At 38.3% G+C, this 17,388-nt stretch overlaps 1 protein-coding gene across 2 annotated transcripts in view; it reads right to left on the bottom strand.

Moving 5' to 3' along the window:
• The window catches only part of DPH5 (diphthamide biosynthesis 5), a 35,945-nt gene continuing 18,557 nt past the window's right edge, over positions 1-17,388 (bottom strand). The window contains 4 exon segments of one of the 2 annotated variants that reach the window (NM_001257957.1): positions 390-1,370; positions 3,366-3,469; positions 5,877-5,916; positions 12,215-12,335. In NM_001257957.1, coding sequence (NP_001244886.1) covers positions 1,147-1,370; positions 3,366-3,469; positions 5,877-5,916; positions 12,215-12,335 — 489 coding nt within the window. In that variant the 3' untranslated portion in view covers positions 390-1,146. 2 annotated transcript variants of the gene reach the window in all.

The raw sequence follows: 17,388 nt of genomic DNA, 5'->3' as shown, positions 1-17,388 counted from the left end.
CATTTTTACAAATTTTATTTTTGTAGTCAGCAAGTTTTCCATTTGTCTGCTTGGATGTGAAAGATGCTATTTAAAACCAAACAGCAACTGTACAAGACTGGCTGAACATTTATAATTAAACAATTACATAACCTCCAAAATACAGCAGAATATGAGCCACATAATTAGGATGTCAGCTAACCAAGACAGTGAATTCAGAAGAATGTCATTTTGTGGCATGTGCTCAGCTGAGCTTTAAGTCAGACTGCTGGATGGAAATGTAATCTTTCTACCTTTGTTTATATACAGTAATACCAGCTGCTGTCAGGACAACTCATGCAGTCAGGAAAGCTAACTTTTTTAAAAAGAAGAAAATTATAAACATATTTTGTGAATGTTTACTAATCTCTTATTTGCTTTTCTTGGCACTCATAACTTCTACCCTTTAAAACTGAGATTCAAGTGATTCAAATTCCAGTTACCTCTAAGTTATATTCTGTTAACAACCATCTTGTATAAATTGGTTTCATAAATAAAAACTGCTCTTAAATGATTCTGTCAGTGGATGTCTATCCACAAGCTTTCCAGCCTGGTCTGCTCTATATGTGTACATCCTGAAAAGTTGCCAAAATAGCAGCAACAACTGATGATATCATAGGGAAAAAACTCACTGCCACGGGAAACCAAGCATTGTTGAGTCAACTTCTTTTTGGTCGCTTGTTTTATACTTGCTAGATAAGCCAAAAGACCTGTTTGTTACACAAATGTGCATGCATCCATGTATTAGTCCATTCTCACACTGCTAAAGAAACACCCGAGACTGGGTAATTGTAAAAGAGGTTTAACTGACTCACAGTTCCACGTGGCTGGGAAGGCCTCAGGAAACTTACAATCATGGTGAAAGGCACCTCTTCACAGAGTGGCAAGAGTGAGAATGAGAACCAGTAGGGGAAATGCCAGACGCTTACAAAACCATCAGATCTCATGAGAAGTCACTATCATGAGAATAGCATGGGGGTAACCACCCCCCATGATTCAATTACCTCCCACAACACCTGGGGATTATGAGGATTAAAATTCAAGATGCGACTTGGGTGGGGATACAGCCAAACCATATCAATCCATATATGGTTGAAATTTAAATTAGACAATAGTAAATATCTACATTCAAAGTCCATCTATGCTTTGAGATTCTGAGCTATTTTCTGGTATGGAAAAGAGATTTAGCATCTCCATCTCTATTGGATGTATGCTGCCTCCTGTGATGATCAAGGAATGCAATGGTTCTCCCAAGTCCACAGTACACATTTGCTGTAAAGTGCCTGCTGCAATTTTCTGGTCGTCTGCTCCAACCCTGGCTAAGCCAACACAAAGTGTCTCCTCGGTGATTGCTATTAAAAAAAAAAAAAAAAAAAAAGATACTGCCATTCAATTCAGCAAATGCATCATCCTGTCCAACAGTCAAACAAACATCAGTACCACAAGTACATTTCAAGAAGCCCCAAATATCTTAAATCTCTTTTGCCACTTATGGACCAGTTATCCATTAATTCATCCAAGGGATTTTCTAAATCATTTGTATTACCTAATATTATAAAAGAGTACTTTCAAATTTTACCCTTTTCAGAATTCTAAAGGCTTACATTAAGCTTTTAGGACTTGACAGGCTATACTTATACTCTACAATTGCACAGCATTTGTTTTTAAGTTCTGAGTAAACAATGTTTATTACACACTTATGTTTTTAATAACTTACTTATGTTCATATTGACCTAGCTATACTGAAGAAACCATGAGATTATGAAATAAATTCACAGATTTGAGTTTCTCCCTTGCCAATGTGATAAACTTCAGTTTTCTGTTTTTAAAATGTAATACTCTCTCTTTTAAATCATGGTAATGAGAGCTAAGATAGTAGATACGAGACTAGTAGATTATAGATTCCTTAACAAATAATGAGCATTTGGCATGATTTATGTCTTTAAGTTCAAAAGAGCCAGCCTTAATGAGCTTTAGTATTATTGACTCTGGTGCTACTGCTAAAGAGCTGACCCTTTAATGGTTGTATTGTTTAATTGGGAAAGGGGTCTTGATTGAACAATGATCAAAAGGGGGCAAATGATTTATCCAAGGACAAACGGGAATGCAAGCAACCTCTGTACAAAGTTATGGATATAGAACAGCCTTGCAGACTATTTGTTTCACGACTGTAACATGGCCTACTAATGAGAATAAAATAAGCAACAATCACTCAAGAATCTCTTGACCAGGCACAGTGACTCGCACCTGTAATCCCAACATTTTGGGAGGCTGAGGTGGGCGGATCACTTGAGCTCAGGAGTTCGAGACCAGCTGGGCAACGTGGTGAAACCCCATCTCCACCAAAAATACAAAAAAATTAGCCGGGCGTGGTGGCATGCACCTGTAGTCCCAGCTACTCAAGTGGCTGAGAATGGCTTGAGCTCGGGAGGCAGAGGTTGCAGTGAGCCATGATTGCACCACTGCACTGTAACCTAGGCAACAAAGCAAGACTCCATCTCAAGAAAAAAAAAAGATCACAGTGGGTCGGGTGCAGTGGTTCACACCTGTAATCCCAACACTTTGGGAGGCTTTGGGAGGCCGAGGTGGGAGGATCGCTTGAGCCGAGGAGTTCGAGAACAGCCTGGGCAATATGGTGAAACTCTGTTTCTACCAAAAACACACAAAGAAATTAGCCAGGCATGGTGGCATGCACCTGTAGTCCAGCTAAGGTGGGAGGATCACTTGAGCCCAGGAGGTGGAGGCTGCAGTGAGCTGAGATCGCGCCTCTGCACTCCAGACTGGGTGACAAAGTGAGACCCTGTCTCAAAAAAAAAAAAAAAAAAGAGAACCTCCCATAAAGATTTACTGACAATAAACATTATTATTATACACCACACACTGTGTCTACATATTAGGAATATAATAACAAATTTTCTCATATTTACCCTGAAGAAAACTATTCCTAGTCTCAGTGTTAAGAATGAAAAGAGGGAAAATAAAAGTAGGATAAGTATATTTTTGCAGGACAGATCTCACCATTGATTAGGGATAACATGATAGATACATTTTACAAAAATATTTATATTCTAATATATTTATATCAAATGTGACTGATGTTTAATTTGTGAAAAATCCTCACGTTCTGGAACGGTGTTAATTACACTATAAAAGAATGCCAATTTTTTTTTCTTACAGTACAACTTGAAGCCTATGGGATTAAAGTTGGACAAAAATGACAAGAAATAGTACAATACGAAAACACTGACTCTTGCTTCCACAGTGGTATGAGTCAATATTAAGTCATATACACATCTAAATGCAGCAACAGAGGAATAATGTGAGAGCCCTTCTAGGGTCTTGAGTACCTGGTTCTTCTCCTCGTATTCTTTGATTTTGAATAATCTCCAGAAGCTGCTGGGCTGCTTGGTTTACACTCATATACCGTGGAGGTTCATAGATCTTCCTTCCCCTATAGGTAGAAAACTAGATGCCACTGTTCTTAGCCATTAAACTACATAATACATTATTAATGCAATTACTCTCCCAGGTATACTCAAGTACCACAGTCTACATTCTGTTTGATGTTTTTTACATATACTCACTTTAAGCATACACAAAAGCATGATGATTGTTCATTTCTTAAGCTTTTTCATTGTTCTACTTCAACTTTCCTCTCATCTCACTGAAATGATGGCAGGAACACATAAAGATAGATGTCTAAATGAAAGTTATCTTTATTCAAAGTGATACCTTTGGCAAAAACAATTCAAAATAAGTGGCAATTTGGTCTATACTCTAGCTTAATCAGGTTTAGTGTCCTTTTTATGGCCATTTTTAAACCACATTTCTTCTTTTCACTGTTTCCTCTAAGAAAAGTAAACTAAAGCATCTTGGATGCTTAAAAGTCTCAGGTGATGTTTATTTCTGTATGCCTCAAAAGCCTATCAGGCTTGCCGAATTATATTAATAAAAATATAGCTATTGCAGGTCACGTGTGGTGGCTCATGCCTGTAATCCCAGCATTTTTTTTTTTTTAAATCCCAGCTTTTTGGGAGGCCGAGGCGGGTGGGTCACAAGGTCAGGAGTTCGATACCAGCCTGACCCACATGGTGAAACTCCATCTCTACTAAAAATAAAAAAATTAGCTGGGCTTGGTGGCGCACGCCTGTAATCCCAGCTACTCAGAAGACTGAGGCAGGAGGATCAGTTGAATCCGGGAGATGGAGGTTTCAGTGAGCTGAAATCACAGCACTGCACTCCAGCCTGGGCGACAAAGTGAGATTCTGTCGCAAAAAAAAAAAAAAAAAAAAAATACATATATATATACACACACACACACATACATATATATATAGCTATTGTGGTTTATAATACATTTCATATAGATTATTTTAATGACTTTCAAAACAATTCTCTAAGTCAATGCTATCCAATAGAAATATAAATGAAGCCACATATATAATCAAGTTTTCTGTAGCCATATTAACAAAAAAGTTTGTAAAAAGGCATTTTTTTTTTTTTGAGACAGTCTCACTGTGTTTCCCAGGCTGCAGTGCAGTAGTGTGATCTCAGTTCACTGCAACCTCTGCCTCCTGGGTACAAGCAACTCTCTGCCTCAGCCTCCCAAGTAGGTGGGATTACAGGTGCGCGCCACCATGCCTGGCTAATTTTTTTTTGTATTTTTAGTAGAGACGGGGTTTCACCATCTTGGCCAGGCTGATCTCGAACTCCTGACCTCGTGATCCACCTGCCTCGGCCTCCCAAAGGGCTAGAATTATAGGCGTGAGCCACCACGCCCAACCAAAAAAGGCAAAAATTTCAATAATATATTTTATTTAATCCAAAATGTTGTAATTTAACACCTACTCATATAAAAATTATTAAAGAGATTGTTTTTATATTAAGTCTTTGAAATCTGGTATGTACTTATAGCACATCTTAATTTGGATATTAAATTTTCACTGGAAATAGTTGATCTGTATTTAAATTTCATAAAATTTATAGTTGTAAAAGTAGATTTATATACTAAAGCTGTTTCAAACATACTTAAAAGTTTTCCAACAACAAGAGTATCATTTTTCAATTAATTAAAATTAAATGAAAAATTCAGTTCCTCAGTCACATTAACCACATTTCAAATGCTCCTTAGTCACAAGTGGGTAGTGGGTACTGTATTAGACACTACCTAAGTAAAAAAGGATTAGTACTATCATTATACATATGAAGAAAATAAGGCTCAGAGATGGAAGTAACTTGCCCAAGAGCACTCAAGTAGAGGCAGACTCAGGACTCAAACCCATGTCTTTTTTTTTTTTTTTTTTCTCACTCTGTTACCCAGGCTGGACCACAGTGGCGTGATCTCAGCTCACTGCAACCTCTGCCTCCCAGATTCAAGCGATTCTCGTGCCTCAGCCTCCCAAGTAGCTGAGACTAAAGGCACGTGCCACCACGCCGAGCTAATTTTTTCCTTTTTAGTAGAGATGGGGTTTCACCATGTTGGCCAGGCTGGTCTTGAACTCCTGGCCTCAAACAATCCACCTGCCTCAGCCTCCCAAAGTGCTGGGACTACAGGCGTGAACCATCGCCCAGTCTCACACCCATGTTTTCAGAATCCCAATGCATTAATTCATTCCACAAGCACTGAGTGTCTGTTAGATGCTAACCACTGTTCTCAGTGTTTAATCTATAAGATATATTGCTATTTCTACTCTATTATACTGCTTATCATTTCATAAGAATAAAAATGTTTAATGTTCACACTGTTAATGAGAGCTCATTTTCAACCATCTTTAGAACTCAGGTCATTTAAGTAGAATTTATTGAATTTGGTTCAAGGAAATAAAACAGATGTATGCATTCTCAGAATAATAACTTACTTGATTAGATTTTCCAAAGACTGCTCCTTTACTTTGATGTCTGTAGGAAGTAAAAATAGTTCTTTTAATTTAATTAAAAACTTTATCCAAAACCCTATGTGTAAACCTCAGTTAAGAGTCACCTAAATTTTGGGGAAACATTCTTCCCTCACACTTTAATTAGCCACTTTGTTACAGTAACATAGAGAAGAATGGAAGCTTGTGGTTGTGCCACTAGTTAGAAAACAAACATGAGCTTGGCCCTGAGACCATCCTGCTAACATCTAATTTCCTTTTGGAAAAGAAGACAAAGGAAAGAATTAGATAAACATTGGCAAATACACTACTAACAGCTAATCACAATCTTTGTTTTCATTTCTGCCAGCTAATAACTGCACAGACCCAACTGAAAGGCCTTCGATAGATATAAGTAGAAAAAAAATCTTTTCCACATTTAAAAAAGTCTTTTGCTTTCTTATGAATGTTAACACATGCCATAATTTTGAATAAATACTTTAATTCTAAGTATTCATGCTTTTAACAGGGATTTGAGCACCAACTGTGTGTCAGACACTGTGCCAGAGACTGGGAGACCACAGGGACCTGACCAGATATAACCTCTGCTCTCAAAAAGCTTGACAGTCCAAGCATCACAAATATTTGATTCGGTATACTTTTTAATCACTAATGCTTAACTGAACTATTTGGTAAAGGTAAAAAAGCAGAATCACTCTACATCCTCAAAGGAACTCAGTATACAACAGCAACAGCTGCTTCCTGCTTTACATGCTGAAACAAATGGTTCAGCCAAAGTTTGTTTTTGCAAAAATAAACATAGTGCAACTGAGGAGTCTTTAATAGCCTTATGCACATTTCCTAAGTGATTATAGAAGTGTTTCTTATAAAGAATATCCAAGAGTTTGCTTGGAAATTATAGCAGAGTTAATATTAAATACATATTTTTAAATGTTCTTGGAACCAGCACTGAAAGCCTTTTTCAGGTTTGAAATATATTTGTACTTGTCTGTCACATTATGGAGAAAAAAGTGAATGTCTGTTATTAAGAATGTGGCCTCCCTATAATCAATGGTGTAAGTCAACTTTTAGATTTCCATTAAATTATGTTTGTAAGATTTTAAAAATTTTAACCCATTTATTAATTCATTCACTTTGAGCTTCTGAAATGTTGTGATAATGAGATTTTTCATATTTTCAGTTTTCTTTACTTTTCAAATATGCTCTATAGAATCTGATTTTTAAAGTGAAGAGGGTTGAGGAGAATTTTTACAGGTAAATCCTTTTTAATCAAGGAATGCATTCGTGACTTCGTCTCAAGCCAGACCCCGTGTTACTTTTCCCTTGTCTTCAAACAGTCCATAATTTTTCTTCTCTATTTCTGCTTGCTAGAATGTAAGCGTCTCTGATTCATCTTAGTACCAGGACCTAGCATAAGGTGAAGTACCCAGAAGACACTCCATAAATGTTTACTGAATAAATTTACTCATGTGGCTGCCCCACCACTCAGTCACCAACCCATCTTAAACTATCCGCCTTCTGGACAACCTAAGTCTAACTCTTTCATAAAGTCTTTGTTGACATCTCCTCAAATGCTTTTTGTTCTTGGAAAGATCTATACAATTAATGCTATCTTTTATTAACCTCTAATTATATCATATATATTGGTCAATTTTAAATTCTCTGTGTTTTCCTACCATGATTTACCCACACTAATCCCTACAGAACTTAACCCACAGCAAGCATTCAATAAATACATACTAATTTAAATAATGAGAATGCCAGACGATAAAACGATAAGAACTATGGTTTGAGGATTTGAAATCATGACATCCTATACCTCACAGCCTGTTCCTGCTTTTGTTAATGGAGCAAGGAAGATATATTGTTTAACCTTGTTTGTCTTTTCCCAGGAAAGCTAAGAAAAGTGGCAGCTCTTAGAAAGAGAACTCAAGAGCCAAATTTCTGGTTTGTCCTTCCTGCCTCTCCATACAATAGAACTTAATTGTTCTTTAAACTTTCACATGCACAACACATTAGTTCCAAACTAGATTTCAAAGCTTTGAGAGCAGGACCCACGTCTATACTTTCTTGGTATTCCAAAAGAAACTAACTCTACATGGGGCATAGGGTAAGCACTCAATAAACACCTATACACTGATCTTCTATTTGCCTTTCCAAAGCTTCTGAAAAGATAAGCACTGCTTGCTCTCCTTCCTGTCACTTTTTCTTTTTTTCTTTTTTTTTTTTTTTTGAGACAGAGTCTCGCTCTGTCGCCCAGGCTGGAGTGCAGTGGCGCAATCTCGGCTCACTGCAAGCTCCGCCTCCCGGGTTTACGCCATTCTCCTGCCTCAGTCTCCAGAGTAGCTGGGACTACAGGCGCCCGCCACCACGCCCAGCTAATTTTTTTATATTTTTAGTAGACGCGGGGTTTCACCGTGTTAGCCAGGATGGTCTCCATCTCCTGACCTTGCCTGCCTCGGCCTCCCAAAGTGCTGGGATTACATGCGTGAGCTTCTGTGCCCAGCCTTTCCTGTCATTTTTAATGGCTATAAGGGGAGGTTATCAGGTAGCCTGCCTCTCAGATTCTTCCTTCCCTGTTCTGTTTTAGAACCTTTCAGTACCGTTGTAAAACACACATTCTAGTATCTGAGCTCCAATGAATCCCCATTTTTCATCCCTCAGATACATCTTCTTCAGCAAAAGTCCTTTCAAAAATGATCCTTCACCTGTCATCTACTTTGTCCTTCTACCGACAGCTGATCTTAACTGGATCGAACTTTGGGATAACAAGATAGATATATCTGATGGCATGGTCCACACCAACTCATAAGTCTTACAGTGTCCTTTTTAGTAAGGACTATAAAAAAGTAAGACCAGTCTCTTTTTACATGGAAAATTCAAGGACAAAATTATAAAGCTAATTAATGATGAATGAAGCACTAAATCACACTGGCAATAAACTAAAATAAGAAAACGTCATACTAGCTGATTGCGAATATTGGCATAAGACAAAAGAAAATGTGTTAGAGAAGAGTTTATGGCCTAATCTAGATCTATAATTAATTAGATGTCAAGAATAAAAGGAGGCCAGGTGCAGTGCCTCAAGCCTGTCATCCCAGCACTTTGGGAGGTCAAGATGGGCAGATCACTTGAGGCCAAGGGTTTGAGACCAGCCTGGTTAACATGGCAAAATCCCATCTCTACTAAAAACAAAACAATTAACCAAGCATGGTGGCACACTTCTGTAATCCCAGCCTCAGGAGGCTGAGGCAGGAGAATCACTTGAACCTGGTAGGCAGAGATTGCAGTGAGCGGAGACTGCACCACTGCACTCCAGCCTGGATGACAGGGTAAACCTTATCTAAAAAAAAAAAAGAGAGAGAAAAATGGAATTAAAAGGAGTGTATTCTGGCTGGAATTGATTGAACTAGCAAGAGTTAAAAGATTTTCTGTGCCAATGGGTAATAAGACCAAGTCTGAGAATATAGACTAAATAAAACTTCAGTTAATTTCCATAAATATTTATTTAATGCCTACACTGTGCTAGACTTCCAGACATTAGGAAGAGAATAATGAGCAAGATAAAGTCTCTGCTCTTACGACGCAGTGAAGAAATCAAGTTAATAAGGTAATTCATATGGCTGGTAAGACTATGAAAAAAGTAGCGTAAGGTTATAACACATCACTGAAGGGATTCAGGGTGCAGCACATGAGATTAGATAAAATTTCACTCAAGATCAGGAGTCAGCAAATTTCTGAAAAGGGGCAGACACATTTTAGGTTTTGAGGACCATATGGTCTCTGTCACAACTACCCATCACTGCTGTTGTGGCATGAAAGTGGCCATAGATAATATATAAATGAAGGTGCATGGCCATGTTCCAATAAATCCTTATTTACAAAACAAACAGCAGGCCAGATGTGATCCATGGGTCCTTGTTTGCTAATCCCCGCTCTAGATATTAATTTCTATCCTAAGAAATGCCAATCATTAGTAAAAATGTATAATAATATTTTCTATTAAGACATACGGCCAGGCACTGTGGTTCACTCCTCTAAGCCCAGCACTTTGCGGGGCCAAGGTGGGTGGATTGCTTGAGCCCAGAAATTCGAGACCAGCCTGGGCAACATGGCGAAACCCCATCTTTACAAAAAATACAAAAATTAGCTAGGTGTGGTGGCGTGTGCCTGTGGTCCCATACCTAGAAGGCTGAGGTGGGAGGATCACTTGGGTAATGGGAGGTTGAGACTGCTGTGTGATGAGATTGTGACACTGCACTCCAGCCTGGGAGACAGAGCAAGACCTTGTCTCTTAAAAAACGAACAAACAAACAAAAAACTTACTGTGTTGCTTAAAATTAAATATTGTTAAATAATAGAGAATTGGTTATATTATGCAAATAGCTTAAAAATTTTTGGCAGACAGGCCGGGCGCGGTGGCTCACACCTGTATTCCCAGCATTTTGAGGGGCAGAGGCGGGCAGATCATGAGGTCAGGAGTTTGAGACTAGCCTGGCCAATATGGCAAAACCCCATCTTTACTAAAATTACAAAAATTAGCTGGGTGTGGTGGCAGGCACCTGTAATCCCAGTTACTCGGAAAGGCTGAAGCAGGAGAATCGCTTGAACCCGAGAGGCGGAGGTAGCAGTGAGCCAAGATCGCGCCACTGCAATCCAGCCTGGGCGACAAGAGCAAGGCTCCATCTCAAAAAAAAAAAAAAAAAGGCCGGGTGCAGTGGCTCATGCCTGTAATCCCAGCACTTTGGGAGGCTGAGGTGGGTGGATCACGAGGTCAGGAGATGGAGACCACCCTGGCTAACACAGTGAAACCCTGTCTCTACTAAAAAACTACAAAAAATTAGCCGGGTGTGGTGGCGGGCACCTGTAGTCCTAGCTACCCAGGGAGCCAAGGCAGGAGAATTGCTTGAACCCGGGAGCCGGAGGTTGCAGTGAGCCGAGATTGCGCCACTGCACTCCAGCCTGGGCGACAGAGTGAGACTCTGTCTAAGAAAAAAAAAAAAAAAAAAAGTGGCAAACAGAAATCTTTTCTAATGTTCTGAATATCTGTATTTAATATACAGAGGCCAAAATCATGGGTTTATCTGCCCTGATGTTGTGCTATGTGATAGACATTTTGGTGAGTGACTTCACACAGTTTCACTAAGACAGTACAATTCAAAGTATGATCTCAGGACCAATGCCAGTATGTGAGCTTTGTGTTACCAGTAAATGATGAAGTAACTACAGGAGTAAGAATATGTACAAAATTTATGGTAACTTGACACTGACATAAAAGATTGAAAATTTAAAAATCAAACATATGTTTTAAACAACCCAACCATGGTTCTTTACCACAAATAGTTTGAGAAGTACTGCTCTATACAACTCCATGAAGGAGGAGGAATTATTCCTATTTGATAAATATGAAAGCTAAGGAATGTTTACAGTATTCTCTAGCTAGTAAGTAGTAGCACTGGGATTTTGTCTTCTGATTCCAAGTAGAAGTATCATTTCAAAGTTATCAAAAATGTCAGTTAGCTGTGTTCTGTTCAGTCACAGATTAAGTCTTTGATACCAGTATTTCTTTCTACAACATATGCTACTAAAATAGGGGCTGATTAGCAAAGGTGAGTCAGTAAAATTTCAGTGCCTCTGCTAGAAAGAAAACACCATGCCTTTCTGAATCTCAGTACTATTATCTGGGTAAACAAAGACAGTGATCCCAGCCAGCTCTTTCCACACGAAACAGGAAATGGGATTTGAGCAAGATGGTACAGTGAAATGAGCTATTATTAAAAGGCTATCTGATTCTCCCAGTTCTGCCACCAACTGACTAGGTGACATTGGGGAAATAATTCAATATTCTGGGCCTCAACTTCATCTGTAAAACAGGCTTCAGTAAGATGATCTCCAGAGTCTCTTTTAGATCTATCATTGTGAATCTGATAGCATCAAGACTGCAGTATTCAAAGAACCTCCCTAGGAAGGTGCAGGATGGTCCTTGGTAAGACTTGCTCAGTGCATGTCTATTGGATTGCAGTAAATCCTTGATGGACAAATGAGTAAGATATGGAATACTGGAGAGGATCTACTAAGGCATAAGAGGGAGCAGCATAACTATGGTGTGTATGCAGAAATAACCACGTGGTACCTGAAGCAGAAGATGCATGTCTCTCTAAGAGTGTAGGAAAGAGTGTGGTCTGCATAGAATGGCTAGACTGTGTCTTTTCTTACCTCTAGCTAATTATCCATACAACAGTTTTTACCTTAACACAAAATCAAAAAAAAGAAAAATATGATAGTTCCATATTGTTACTTCAAGGAAATTCCCAAACCCTTACCGAGTAAACATAATGTGTGCATGCCATTTTGTCTGTTCTTCTTCACTTTGTCAAAGAAGCTTTCTGGTCTCCAAGTGTCTGTCCAAAAAACAATAGAAACTGTCTCTCCAAACTTATATAACTAGAAAAAAAAAAGCACATTAATTAATGATGGAACAATTCGCTACTATTTCATAGATAAGGAGAGAATTTAATCATTTTACAACTAAAATAAAACACGAAAACCCAACTTGATATGGGTTGGGGATCAAATCTGTCACCAAAAAAGGTAACAGGAACTTCTCTTTGGTTCATGGTAACTGGTGTCTTTCTGACGCCAGTAGCAGGTAAATTTCAGTAATAAGTTTCTAGTATTTCTGCATTCTGTATAGGAACATGTATAACAATTTCCTAATTTAGCTATATAGTGTTACTAAAAATACTGAAATGCAAAGAACCCAGGAGAAAAAAAAAAAAAAAAAAAAGAGTTCTGAGCAATCAGAGCAGGGTTCACAAAGTTAATATTGTTCTCATTTTACAGATGAGACCATCAAGGCTTAGAAAGATCAACTGACTTAGCTAGTCACATAGCTAACTAATATAAAAACAAATACTTAAATCTAGTCTGAGGGAATGCTCCTTTTCATCACACTATCTCAATAAAACCAAGTATATACTCACTCCTGCCATTGTTCCAAACCTACAGTCCCTTAATTTGGCAAGATTCTATTTGTTCCTTCACTACAGAGTTCAGGGGTGAGGGTCTTTTTCCAAACCTCCTCTTTAACCCTCATGTGGCCTACCCCACTTCACCATCACTACAACCAAGAAGCTTGCTTCTCTGATCCAGACTGGCTGAACTAGTTCACTTAAGTAAGTCCAATTTCAAATCTTACGCTGAGAAAATCTACTTTTGAATTCTGGCTCTGCAACTTGTTGGGTGTGTGATATTACCCTAAGACTTTATCTCTAAAATAGGAATAGTGATAAAATTCTGTTCTTCCTACTCTTCAGGTTGTGAGGATCATATTACATGTAAAAAGTTATTCAAACTGTGAAACAATAGGTTAATATTAGTTCTTAGCACTGAGCAAAGGATATTTATTTTCAAAGACTTAATATAAAACAGGATACTAAAGTTGTATAAAGATTTCATTATTCAATTTAAATAGTACTTGAAATAATTTATAATAGAACTGGTAAGCACTAGACTCTGAAAGTCCCATCTAGTCCTCTGCCACAAATTAACTGTGTGCCTGAAATAGCCGTGTGACTTCAGGAAGTCACTTTTCTCAGCCTTGGGTCCTTCATTTAAAAATGCAGAAACTGGGCCGGGCGCGGTGGCTCAAGCCTGTAATCCCAGCACTTTGGGAGGCCGAGACGGGCGGATCACGAGGTCGGGAGATCAAGACCATCCTGGCTAACACGGTGAAACCCCGTCTCTACTTAAAAAATACAAAAAACTAGCCGGGCGAGGTGGCGGGCGCCTGTAGTCCCAGCTACTCGGGAGGCTGAGGCAGGAGAATGGCGTGAACCCGGGAGGCGGAGCTTGCAGTGAGCTGAGATCCAGCCACTGCACTCCAGCCTGGGCGACAGAGCGAGACTCCGTCTCAAAAAAAAAAAAAAAAAATGCAGAAACTGGTCTGGAGCAAGGATTAGTCATCCTCTGCTTCCAGTAGCCTAAGGCTTGTAAAATCAGTTTCAGAGGCTCCGCAAGAGATGAGGGGAAGACAGGCAGGAAGGAAACAGAGAAAGTGGGGCATTCAGGTGCTTCATCCTTAATTCCCTAGAGCAGCTCGACGTTTCTCAGTTTTTACATAATGAGGTCCTATAAACTATAATCAATACTCATAATGGTGACTTTGAGTTCTAAAGGGAAGGCTCATCATGTTCCTCATAGGCCACAGTCTACATCTTACCTACCAAAAAGCTTTACTCCAAAGTCCATTTGAAAGCTGCCTAAATACGTATTCTCTCATAGAAGTTATGCTATTCAGTAGCAATCGAATTCACAGGTCAGTGTACCAAGACGTACCAAGACCCATGTAACTCCAAATATTCAGTCATGAAACTTCCTGCCACATGTGACAAGGTTTCTCTGTAACAAATGTATTTCTGGTTCTAATGTGGAATGCCAGGAATATGTTCACTCTGTGCCAAGCTACCAGGAATGGTCCGGGCCCTGCTGAGAGGTTCCATTATTATTATTAGGTGATGAGAGGCAAACTTAGCCAACATATACTTGATACAGATCATCTACCATGTACCAGGTATTATGCTAGTCACAGGTTTAAAATGACAGGTAAAACATAGCTCCGGCTCTCATGGATTGTGCAGTCTTGCTCATGTCTCATACAGCAGGGAAAGGCTCTGCAGTCATGGCACTGGTTCTTATTATGATTAATCACGGACAAGTCAAGTAATGTTCCCAAGCCTTGGGAGGAACCCTTCTACAAAATGGGTATAATAACTGTAAACATAAAAATGTGGTTTTTTAGGGTTGAATGACACAAAGTATGCAGAGTGCCTAGCAGTGCCTTGCACATGGAAAAGTCTCAGTGTTAGGAATTTGATGATATAATAATGATAATGTTTTAATAATGATGATGTTCTAACATGCTGTGCCCTGCTATAATCCAACTGCTTTTCTTATTGGAGTAAGCTCAAAAATATTAAATATTTGAAACTACATTTATGATTTCATTCTGACAAGTTCAACTGTTCACATTCTAAAAAGGATTTTTCACGTCTCTGATCAAATTATGAAATATTAGTATTATTCCATAAAAAAACTTCAAGGTAAAATTGTTAAAAAATTATATATGCAATAATACATACTTTAAATGAGTCTTAAATACTTTAAGAGTCATGGGAATACAGTCATGGAAGGAAATAAGTTCTTCATTCAAAAAGAAAGTAATAGACCACTTAAGAAAGAACTGAGATGCAAGTCACATATAAACACTATCTAAAGCATTTTGTGTAGCAGTGTCTTTGAATTGTCTAATTTGAGAGATTAAAGAAAACCTCACACAAGCACTGCTCTCCAGGACCCTGATTTATAAACTGTAACCACTCCTATAGCTGTGGTGCAAACTTCTTCAGTGAATCCTGGAATATTATGCAAACAATTTCACCATATGTCAATACCTCAAAGAACAAAAGAACCAGTTCTTTGTGTTTCACAATCCAAGGGCTCACCAGTGAACTATACTAGAGCAAAATCACACACTGATGAGAACTGAAATTGCAGAAGCCTAAGTATTGAGCCATCCTATAATACTAATATAAGCCTTTGTGCTGTAATCACTTTTCCTCCAAAACATTATCTGCAAATCTAAATTTAAAGACTACAGAAACAGCTGTTTTATAAGAAACAGTAGGTAAACACAGGCCTTTTTAAATTTTAACCTGGAGTAACCTATAGAGAAAGCAGTTTACCTAACTTATATTGGATTATGTTTTATCTAAGACAAAACCCAAAAAAACTCAACTCAAAACATCCACTTATTAGGCATAAGGCACAATCTAGTCAGAAGATGCACAAGACAGACAATAGCAGGTAGTAATAATTATTATTAAATATGCTATAGACTCTAAGCATTATAAGAATTCAGCATTTCCCCCACTCAGAGGGCATCTGAAGGCATCTTCTGAAAATACAAGGTGTAAGCTAGACCTTGAAAGACAGTTAAGATTTAAGACTGGAGAAGCCAAACATGGGGAAAGAATGAGATACTATGAACAAAGTAACAGAGGTGGGAAGTCTTGGGCAATATTTAGAATGGCATTAAGCAATTACCTAGAAATAGCTAACTGTACCTGACTTCTCTCTAAACATATATCTAATTCCTGACGTCTTATTTAGTGCCAATTCCTGTAAATTCTGCTGTGTAATTTATGTAGCTGACTAGTCATTTCTTTTCCTACAACTATGGTTTGAGCCCTCAATGTCACTTGCCTGAATAACCTTAACAGTCTCCTAACTCATCTCATAGCCATCAATATTTATTTCCTTTTAGAAGCATAGATGCTTTGTAAAACTCCATTTTAGACTTCAATGCTTTTGTTATTTTGTATAATAAAAATATTTTCTGTGGTATTTAAGTTAAAAAATCTGTTAAATTAAGAAAAATTAAACTTGTTAAGAACTCTATTAAGCCCTGCAAGTATCATATATTTATATCCCAAATTAAATCAGTGAAACCTGTGAAGTAAAAGAAAGCCAAGCCAGCAAAACTGTCAAAAAATGTATCACAAAACCACATAATCAAGAGTGATTAGTTTTCTCTTCTATACAGAATACTGGTCTTGGGGTTGGGTTTTGTTTGTTGTTGTTTTTATCCCCACATACAATCTGCTTACCACCGATGTAACACTGATTTTTGATGACACTAAGAAAGAGTATGCACATGGCCACACACTAGGTACATAAAGTTGAATGACTATGTGGACAGAAGAGCTACAGGATTTATAATGAGAGCCACTTGTAAATTAAATTTTAAAATGACAATTTAGAGCATATAATTTCAAAGACAAGATCGAACTCCATGGTGGAAGGCAGGGGGTTGGGGGAAAAAAATAAATAAGAAATTCAACCCAGCAAGTACTTGTTACATATTGATTATATGCATGGCACTGTGATAGACTGTAACGGCAGACAGGAAAATCAGTAAATCAAAGCATTTATAATATAAAATCATAAACATATATAACATGGCTTGGGTGTGCCCCCAACCAAATCTCATCTTGTAGTTCCCATAATCCCCACATGTCGTGGGAGGGACCTGGTAGTGGGAGGGTGAAGAGGGGGGCAGTTACCTCCATGCTGTTCTCGTGATATTGAGTTCTCACGAGATCTGATGGTTTCATAAGGGGCTTACCCCCTCTTTACTCTGCACATCTCCTTGCTGCTGTCATGTGAAGAAGGCTGTGTTTGCTTCGCCTACAGCCATAATTGTAAGTATTCTGAGGCCTCCCCAGCCATGCTGAACTGTGACTCAATTAAACTTCACAGTTTATTGACCTCAAAGTCAATTTAACCTCAAAATTGAGTCAAAATTGACCTCAAAGTCAATTTCCCAGTCTTGGGTATGTCTTTATGAGAAGCATGAGAATGGACTAATACAACATACAAGTAACTGAACATTCTATATAGGATGGGGATTAATTTACCAAAATTGTTTTAATAGAAG

This window comes from Macaca mulatta, chromosome 1, assembly GCF_049350105.2.
Source record: "Macaca mulatta isolate MMU2019108-1 chromosome 1, T2T-MMU8v2.0, whole genome shotgun sequence".
NCBI lineage: Eukaryota > Metazoa > Chordata > Mammalia > Primates > Cercopithecidae > Macaca > Macaca mulatta.
The sequence above is the reverse complement of the archived record's forward strand: the minus strand, read 5'-3'. Positions and strand labels throughout refer to the sequence as shown.